This window comes from Castor canadensis, chromosome 16 (genome assembly GCF_047511655.1).
Source record: "Castor canadensis chromosome 16, mCasCan1.hap1v2, whole genome shotgun sequence".
Lineage (NCBI taxonomy): Eukaryota > Metazoa > Chordata > Mammalia > Rodentia > Castoridae > Castor > Castor canadensis.
This window is the reverse complement of record NC_133401.1, coordinates 71,374,936-71,385,457: the sequence shown is the minus strand read 5'-3', so window position 1 is coordinate 71,385,457 and position 10,522 is coordinate 71,374,936. Positions and strand designations below refer to the sequence as shown.

General features: G+C 40.3%; 1 protein-coding gene across 1 annotated transcript; it reads right to left on the bottom strand.

Annotated features, from left to right (window-relative positions):
* Positions 1-206: 206 nt before the first annotated feature.
* On the bottom strand, positions 207-1,182 carry LOC141418209 (olfactory receptor 2V2-like). Its single transcript, XM_074058690.1, has one exon. It carries the CDS (start codon positions 1,152-1,154, stop codon positions 207-209), a length of 948 nt encoding a protein of 315 aa, XP_073914791.1. The 5' UTR covers positions 1,155-1,182.
* Positions 1,183-10,522: the final 9,340 nt, after the last annotated feature.

Genomic DNA, 10,522 nt, shown 5'->3' with positions numbered 1-10,522 from the left:
CTAGCACTTGATTATGGTGGTGTACACCTTCAATACCAGCACTCAGGAGGTTTAAGCAGAAGGATCGCAAATTTGATGACAGCCTACCTTTCTAAGCCAGCAGGTATCATGATTTTCCTTATTCACGATTAAACCAAGTATCACAGAGAGTGAATTATTTACTTGACATCACACAGGAGGATGAGACAGACTCAGGCACTCTGTGTTCAGTGCTGACTGCCAATCCTGCAATGGTCCAACCCTTTTCTCAGTGCCCCCATCACCTCCTGGTTCCTCAAGCTATAAATGAGGGGGTTGATCATAGGAGTAAGGACCGTGTAGAAGACAGAGACTACCTTGTCATGACTAGGGGTCCGGTATTGCTGAGGCCTCAGGTAGGTGAACATGGCTGTCCCATAGAAGAGGGAGACAGCTGTCAGGTGGGAGGAGCAGGTGGCCAGAGCCTTTTTCCGGGACTGAGTAGAACGCAGATGAAGCACAGCACCCAGTATGCGAGCATAGGAGGCAATGATGATGGAGAAGGGAAAGAGCAGCATGAAGACACAGCAAACAAATACCACCTTCTCAAACACAGATGTGTCTATACAGACCAGCTTCAACAAAGACAGCAACTCACAGAAGAAGTGGTTCACCACCCTTAAGCCACAGTAAGGGAAGGTCATTACCACCACCATCTGGACCAATCCATCTATTATCCCAAAGGCCCAGGAGCTCCCAACGATCTGGAGACAGACCTTCTGATTCATGAGGATGGGATAATGAAGTGGATGGCTAATGGCCACATAACGGTCATAAGCCATGAGTCCCAGCAAAAGCCCCTCAGATCCCACAAGAGAGACAAGGAAGCCAATTTGTATTCCACATCCCACAAAGGAGATGGACTTGCTGCCAGACAGAAAGTTGACTGCCATCTTTGGCACATTAGTACAGACCAACATGAGGTCCATGAGAGAGAGCTGATTGAGGAAGAAGTACATGGGAGTATGAAGTCGTGGATCAAGGTAGATGAGGAAGATGAGGAGAACATTCCCACAAAGGGCCACTGTGAAGACTATCATGACCACAGAGAAAAGAACAGTATCAGTTGAACTGTGGGAGAAGATTCCCAAGAGGATAAAGTCATCTGTGGATGATTGGTTCAACCATATCTCCATGGTTCAGTTGTTGTTCCTGGTCACCTGAAAACACGGATACAATTTTATAGGATTGACTACATTTTATTCTCTTTTTTTGTTGTTGTGCTGAGAGCTCAATCCATGCATGCTAGACAAGTACCCTACCACTGAGTTTCTTCCACTGACTGATATTTCTTTGTTGAATTCTGCATTCTATATATTTAGTCAGCTAATTTGTTTGTAACTCATAAGACCTCAATAATGTAAGATTTGGACATCAAAAGACATAGATTTGTGTTTCATGACACAGAAATAGGAGTCCTCTTAGGTCATGGAAGTGGACACAGGACTACATATCTGTATTGGTTTGTATCATTACTAAGAAATACAGAAATGGAGTTTTATGTTTTGTAGAACCTTTGGACAATCTCCTGTGGCAGGCAGTCTTGGCTTTACCACAACACTGTCTTTTGTCTGATATCACAAGGACTGTCTATAACAGGGCTTGGACAATTCCATTCCCAAGTGTTAATTTATACGTGTTCTCAAAAGCAAAGGGTATGATGCCTGAATTGCTCTTTAGTCAGTGTGTCTTCATGTTCTAAGAGTTTTATCACGATAACCACTCAGTTGCATTCACACACACACACACACACACACACACACACACACACACACATGTATTTATATACTTATAGATGAAGGCAAGTGCTCCACCACTAAGTGTAAAGTGTACTGTCCCACATGAGAGGATGAGATATAATTAGATACTGTGATTGTCAGTCAACTGGGGGTGAAGAAGAGTCACAGGATCAATGGAGAGAAGTAAAGACTTGGTGTCTAGAACTTTTAACAATAGTGACTCAACTCTGATATGCTGAGATGTTAAAAATAATCTCATGATCAGGGCCTCAATAGAAGTAGCTGGAAAATCAGTGTAAGTAATATTGACTTACTAAATTATCTTTAGTAGAAATCAAAGAGCATTCTATATAAATCCATCTACCTGATGTCTTCCACCTGGATTTTTGAACCATTTGTTCACTGTCTCATTGGATTTCTAATTAATTTATTTGTAGTCTGTCACTGAAGAGGAATTTCCTTTGATCTTTGGTCAAGAATTTGTTCTAAACATCTCTTCTACCCTTCCTTGCTTCTTTCCTCTCTTGTGGTGCTGGATATTGCATAGGCTAGGCAGATACTATATTTCTGAGTTACACCCCTAGCCAGACTACAACTGTTTTATCATTGGCCTCGTACTCTCACCCACCTGAAGCTTGTCTTCACCCTCAAAGGCACTGCGGAATTTTTAGAAGGCCTTTCCAGCCCTATTACTCATCAGCCTACTTCCAGTTTCACTTGCTTTTTTATCTCTTGTCTGCTCTATCACTATTTCTGTGGTTCTTCAAGTAGCTCAGCACTGCAATATTTTTCTTCGGTTTTGTATTAGTTACAGATTTGTTGTGTAACAAATAGCTAAAACAAAGGAACTTAAATAAAACAATAACAAGCATGTATTATCTCACAGTTTCTGTGTGCTAGGGGTCCAGATGTAGCTTAGTCGGGGGCCTCTAGTATAAGGTCTGTCATGAGCTCCTGTCGAGCTGTTGGTCAGAAGCAGGCCTTTGGAGGCATGACAAGAAGAGGCTCCACTCAAATATTTGTCATGTAATCATGGCATGGCTTTGTTCTGTCCTCACAGGACACCTTGCAGGATGAAAGCTGACTTCTCCCAGAGCAGGTGATCCACGTGAGGATGGCAGCCAAAGTACTCTAGACAGAAGGCAACATTCTTAAGCTAATGTCGAAGATCTGCTGCTTTCTAATCTGTAGACCCAAGTCACTAAATCCAGGCCACATTTAAGGGGAGGAGACGGCACAAGGTCATGCATACCAGGGAATCGGGATCAGTGAGGACCCCCTTAACTGACCACATCCTTTCAGATAGTAGTCTCTAATCCTGATTTTTTAAATTGCTATCTCTTTAATATACCAACATGTATTCATTAATCATTCATTGTTCCAGGGTAGCTTCTTCCCAAATCAATTCGGATTATAATTTTCAGAGGGGATTTAGAACTACCTGGGTAATTCCATCATATTAGTATCTCAAATTACCTCTTCTCCAGTTATTTGTAATCTTTCTAAATATTTAAAAATACAAATGTAGTTTCACAATACATTATAATTTTTCCCAGCACAAATGACAAACTTTCTTCTTTAGCAATTTCCTTTGTGCAAGAATATAGAATAATAAATCTATAGAGGATCTGGAGAATCATAGAAACTTTTTGCCCTAACCATGTGTAGCCTAAATTTATCTTAAGTTATTACTGTAGTTAACATATGTTTATTTCTCTGTGACTTTCTTTCTTTCTTTTTTGGCAGTGGTAAGGATTGAACCCAGAGCCTCATGCATGCTAGGCAAGATATCTGTCACTGAGCTACACCCCCAACCCTCTGTGACCTTCTTTTCTTTTCTTTTTTTTTTTTAAGGAGGGAGGGGAGAAAGAGAGATGAGAGAAAGAGAGAGAGAGAGAGAGAGAGAGAGAGAGAGAGAAGAGAGATTTACTAGGTAGGCTCTGTACCACTATGAGCCAAATCCCCAGTCCTGTGACATCCTTAATGTATAGAAACCAAAGCAGGAAATAGTATTGAGTAAAAATGTCCAGGTAAGCCAAGCATAGTAGTGCATGCCTGTAACCCCAACACTCAGGAAGACCATGAGTTCAAGGCCTGCCTGGGTTATCTAGCAAGACCCCACCTCAAAAAAAAGTTAAAATAGACAAAAAAGGCAAAGCGGAAATTCACATGCATATGAAAAATATTTCTATTGCCATGCATCTCAATTTTATCTATATTCTAAGATCTATAGAAATGGTTTAGCAGGTTCTCCATGACTATTTAATAAGACTGAAATGCATGAAGATTATAAACTTACTGATGCTTATAAATTAGAATTTATATTTTCTATCTGGACAAATAGGACAATTTCTAATCAATTTTTCACAAAATCATCCTGAAACCCTTACGCATATCAGCTTATTTTACATAAAAAGTTAGATATATGATGATAACATATACAAAATATCTATAGTTATGCACAAAGTATGTGTCTGTACATTCTATGTAACATTCTAAGTAAAGATATCTTTGAAACATTTTTCTATCACATGGTATTAGTACCAAACTAGGTAGAGAGTATGGAAGCAATAAAGGAACCCTTCTTCTCAGTACATTATAAAATCATGTTCAAAATGCTGCATACATTTTTCCTCAAAGGATCAAATTCTGATTTTTATATAAATAAACTGGATTCTGATGAATTTTAGCAGGTGTTTTTCATACATAAAAGATGGTGATTTGCACAGAGCCTAGAAAACTAAGAAGCAAATATTTTTGAGGTCCCCCTTCTATCTTTAATCTGCTGGGAAGAGGCAGGAGTCTCTGCTTTGTTCTAGTGACAGCACACTTACACAAGTGACTCTCCTTAGAAAAGGCTTTTCTTTATGGAAACAGAAAATATAACAGATAGAAAACAAGAAAAGGCATCTGGAGCCCTGGGTCTAAGACTGTTCTATGACTGCTCACTGTGGACCTCAGCCTGTGGAGATGCATCTGTGACCTCAGTAGAAGGAACATAGTCAGGCTGCCTCTATCGTGTACTCCTGTAGATTCTGACAAGAGTTTGTATGGAAACTTGCAGCAAGGTTCTGCAGCAAAATGTGAGTTGTGGAGAATATTTCTCTCCCTGTCTTGGGCAGCTCCATTGAAATTAGATCCTTATTTCCCTGCTGTGTTCAATGCCTTCCCAGACTGCCTAATGACTTGTCAACCTAAAGTGGACAAGCAGAGTTCTGTCTTTCCTTGGAGCAATACACATTCTCCCCTTCTTCCCATTTCAGTTAATGATGGTCTAATTGCTTGGTTAACACACTTGGTTTATTCCCTACTTTTCTCTTCTCATATAAACATTCCACTATCAGAAATTCTTGCTGACCCTTCTTCCAAAACATAGCCACTTGACCCCTTTCAATTCTGTCAATTCCCACCTGGTACTGGATTTTTATGGATACTCTGTATGCATAAAAATCAGTGTTTTCACTGTAAAAGCAAGACTTTTACCAAAAGTCTCTCCATCATCACCCATCTTTCCTTTCCTTCTGTTGTCCCCAGAATTCCCTTCCCTTCAGTCTCATCACCAACCTCAGGGCCTTGATGCTCCCTGCTACCTCCTTTCAAAAGGCTCTTCCCCGATAGGCTGTGGGTTTTCATCTACCTTCTTCTCATCTTCTCAGGGTAGCCTTCCATTAATATGCTATTTAGATTCTCCCCACCTCAGTCCTTTCCCTGCCTTATGCTTCCCTTCCCAAGCAAAATCAGTGCATGCTACATTTTATTCATGTGTATTTGTTTGCTTTCTGTTTTCCTAACTTGATCCTATGTTCTCTGGAGCCATTTTTGCTCATGTTGAAATCCCAGGCTCCTGGAACAGTGCCTGTATAATAGTATGTATTAGATGAGTAATAATATTATTATATAAAATGAACTTGAGAAATTATTCTAACATTTCTCATGCCATTTTTCCTGCTTTCTGACTTCAGCCCTCTCTGTTAGCTGATTAGTTAGTGGCTTCTTTTTTTTCTTTCTTGAAATGACAGTGTGAAAGAAGCTACCTTATTTTTACAATGTTCTTTGAAGATATGATGACTCCATGTCCCTGGTCAACACTATCTACCTGTCTCTTCTCTTTCACCTCTTTCCACTCATTTTGATGTAGACAATTTTTTTCAACCTAGATGCCCATAGTTGAGCCCCCAATGCAGACAGAAAGAGGAAAGGAAAATGTTAATAAGGCATTAAGGAAAGACAAGAAGAGAAATAGGTCAAGGAGGAAGACTATAAGAAAGAATGTGGAGAGACATAACAGTAAGAAGAATGAGTCAACCCTCCCCACCCCCCAACAAAAAAGAAAAAAAATCAACAAAACCTGGAGAGAAGTGGACAGTAGGAGGAAAAGGATATGCTGATACACAAATAGCAATGGGAAAATGAACCAGCAAGCAGTAATAGGATCTGCAAGGAAGAAAGAAGTGGGGAGAACAGGAAAATAGACCCTCCCTCACCTATGGTCAGGAAAACAAATTCAGCAGACTTACCTTGTGGAGGAGATTTTCATATCAAAGTATTTTTTTCATTCTTTTCCTCTGTTAGCCCTTACTAGGTGAAAAACACTGCTCCCCTAGCTCTGATCTCTTTCATTAGCTCCCATCAATCTCTCAGGCAGGCCACAGATATCCATGTCACCCTGGGCTCCCTAGAAGCTCTTGAGTTTTGACAGTGTGGCTCAAATGAGCAGTCTTCTCTCACAAGGGGAAAGTCTAAGAAATGAAGAATGAGGTGCTGGACTTGCCATTTGCCATAATCTAATCATTGCATATGGTGCACAGGTATTAAAATATCATCCTACAACCCATAATTGGTCAATTAAAAAAGGATGGGGAGACAGAACCAAGACACAGACAAGGAGATGGTAGAGGGAAGATGGCGTCAGAGCCAGCATCTGTTCATCTTAGTCTACTCCTCAATGAGGTCCCACTTTCCACAGAGCATCTGCCTCTCACCTGAGTTACAGAGCTGTCTTTCACTGCCCACACTGGTACTTAATGCAGGGAAGAATGAAACCAGCACCTCCCAGGAGAGCTCTCAAAGACCCGCCCTAGAACAAGAGCTTTCAAGCTTATAATTAAAGGAACCCATACCAATAGCCAGGGAATACACAGGGACAGCACCACTGGGGAGAGTGGGGAAACTTGGTCAGTGGAGGTCCCAGGGTCATCCAATGCACAGTAATGCAAGAATTTGGATAAAGTTTCTTCTTTCTCTATCCCCCTAGTCCTCCCACCCCCATTTCAACACTTCCCCTATGACTCCCAATCTCTCATGGGGTCTCCATCTGTGACTACCCCCTTGGATCTCCCTTTAAACATAACCCACACTTGTCCTTTACCTGCCCTCATGTCTACATCTGTTCATTGCCCATGATATGCCAAGAACTGGGTGAGTTTTTGTATTTGAATCCAAACATGGGTACTGGCTGGGTATGGTGGCTTATACTTGTAATCCCAGCAGTTGGAAGGCCGAGTCAGGAGAGTTATGGGTTCAAGGCCATTGCCAACTTCTTAGTAATATCCTGTCTGAACACTGGCTCCAAGAAGTTTATAACCTAGGGGCAGGGGAAGAATGGCCCCCATTTTCATGAGTCTGATGTTGGCTTGGGATCTGTCAAACATTCCTGGAAGGTATATAGTTCTCGTACCTGCTGACTCCTGGAATCATGGACAACACACACAGTGTGTGTGTGTGTGTGTGTGTGTGTGTATAACTGGGATTTAAGCTTATGGCCTCATGCTTGCTAGGCAAGTGCTCTACCACTTGAGCCATGCCTCCAGTCCTTTTTGCTTTAGGCTATCTTTTCACATAGGATCTCCTGTTATTGCCTGAGATCAGCATCTTTCTACCCATGCCAAGCTTTTTTGTTGAGATGAGGGTCTCAGTAACTTTTTGCTGGGTGTGGCTTCAAACCACCATCCTCCCTCCTCCGTCTCCTGTGATCCATTGCACCTGGCCCATCTTTCACGTTTTAGAGTATCCCAGGTTGGACAATCCATTTTATGTTCAAAATTTTATCATTTTTTGACCTTACAGAAACAATTTTTCTCACTGGCCTGTCTTGTAATTCACTTGCCAACTGGCTAAGTCACCAAATTTGTTTCTTCTGAATCCTTAGTTATTTTGGTTTCTTTGTGACAGCATGAGTTGATGAACACTGCCACTGGAGGCTGAGATACTTGTGGAGGAAGCTTAGAAGGAGAGGAAGAAAGACCAGAGAGCTGAGAGATGAAGAAAATAGCCATTTAGCACATTGGCTTTTAAGGTCTTGACCCAGAGCATCTGCCATCTTCTTTCAATTCTGTCCTCTGATCCTTCTTCTGCACTTGATGTTTTCCTCATCCATAATTATGCTTATTTTCTTCTGCCCCTCCATTGAAAATTAGGGTTTGGAGAGCTACAGTGGTAAGAAAAGAGAATGTGTCAATAGACATTATACTGCTTATCCTTTAAGATTTTTTAAATTAAAAAAGAATTTAGTCAAGTGGGCATTTTAATTGACCCCAAACTATGCATTTAAACATTTTCTAAACTTACTTATATATTTATTTATATTTTGTTTTTGAGACAAGATCTCACTTGCCTGCTCAGGCTGGCCTCAAACTCTTGATCTTGTCTCAGTCTTCTGATTACAGGATTTAGACCTTACCTGGTTTTAAAGTTATTTTTAAACTGATTCTTAAAAACATTAAAGTTGGCCTGAGAGTGGTAGCTCATGCCTGTAATCTTGGCTACTTAGGAGGCAGCTATCAGGAGGATCAGGATTCGAGGCCAGCTGGGGCAAAATGTTAATGAGGCACATCTAAACAAATCAGTTGGGCATGGTGTGCACACCTGTCCTCCCAGGTACTTGGGGGATAAATAAGAAGATCATGGTCTAGGCTGGCCCTGGCTAAATGGAAAACCCTATTTGAAAAATTACTAAAGCAAACAGGGCTGAGGGTGTGGTTAAAGTGATAGAGCTCCCGTCTAACAAGCACAAGGCCCTGAGTTTGAGCACCAGTACTGCCAAAAAGTAAATAATGGTAGAGAGCCTGCCTCGTGACGTGACATCCTGAGTTGAAACCCCCCCCAAAAGATAAGACATTAAATTTGTACCTATTATTGAGGACATGCAATGTTTGATATTTTGTGTAATCTTTAAATCAGTTTAAACTGTATGTGTCATTTACTTTATGAAGAAAACTTTCAAAATCCTTCCACTTTTTGGAATATACAGTACATTATTTTTACCTAGAGTCACCCTACTGTGTAATAACACACCAGAACGCCCATCTAACTGTAGCTTAGTACCCACCGATCAACCTTCCCTCATCCCTCCACCCCAATTCTCCCCAGCCTCTACTCTGACCATCATTCCACTATCAACTTCCATGAGATCAACTTTTTAGATTACACATATGAGTGAGGGCAGGTGATAGTTGTCTTTCTGTGCCTGACTTATTTCATTTAACAGAATGATCTTCAGTTCCATCTACATCCTAAATGACAGGATTTCATTCTTTTGATGGCTGAAGACTGTGCCATTGTGTATGTGCACCACATCCATTCATCAGTTGATAGAAACTTAGATTTTTTCCCCCCATTTCTTGGCTACTGTGAATAGCGCTGCAATGAATTTGGGAGGCCAAATGTGTTACTCATGTAGTGATTTAATTTTTTGGGGGGATATGCCTGGGCTTGGTGGACCTTGTGGGAGTTGCATTTGTAATTTACTGTTTTCTATAATAGTTGCACTAGTTTACATTCCCATCTGCAGTGTGCAAGTATTCTGTGTTCTCACATCCTTGCCAGTGCTTGCTGTCTTTAGTCTTTTTGATCATAGTCATTGTTATTGGGGTGAGGTGATATAGCCTGTGGTTTTGATTTGCTTTTGTCTGATGATGGCTGATGTTGAACAGTTTTTCATGTATGTATTGGTTACTTATATGTCTTCTTTTGAGAAGAGCCTATTCAGATTTATTGTTCCTTTTGTAACTGTTTTCTTTTTTAGCTTTTGAGTTTTTAGAGTCTCTTATATATTCTGAATATCAACTTTTGACAGATGCGTACATTGTAAATATTCTTTTCTATTCTTTAGTTTGAGCCTGTGCTCTACTGATTGTTAACTCTTCTTTGAGAAGCTTTTTAGTTTGATATAATCCCATTTGTCTATCTTTGCTTTTGTTTCCTGTGTTTTGGGGATCTTGTTCATGACAGTGTCCTAAAGCATCTCGTCTATGTTTTCTTCTAGCAGTTTCGTAGTTTCACATTTTAAATTTAAGTTGAGAATCCAGTTTAAGTTGGTCTTTGTAGCTGGTGGGGAGGGGTCTAACTTCATTCTTCTGTATGAGAAGATTCACTTTTCCCAAAATCATTTGTCAAAAAGACTGCACTTTCTGTAATACATGTTCTTAGTGGCTTTATTGAAAATCACTTGACTGTAGCCACGTGGGTTTATTTCTAGGGTCTCTATTTCTTCCATTAGTCTATGCGTCTATTATTTATGGCAATATCATGCTGCTTTGGTTACTATTGCTTTGTAGAATGTGTTAAGGTTGGTAGTTATGTGCCTCCTTCTTTGTTCTTTTTGCTTAAGGTAGCTTTGGCTATTAAGGTTTTTAAATATTAATTTTAGAATTTTTTTTTACTTTCATGAAGAATGTGATTGGTGTTTTGGAAGGGATTGCAACGAGTGGATAGGAATTACATTTTAACAATGTTTATTCTTCCAATCCATGAACATGAGACTTCTT

What these genes read in the sequence shown, in the direction of transcription:
- LOC141418209 (XM_074058690.1), bottom strand. Translation starts at nt 1,154, where the DNA reads ATGGAGATATGGTTGAACCAATCATCCACAGATGACTTTATCCTCTTG.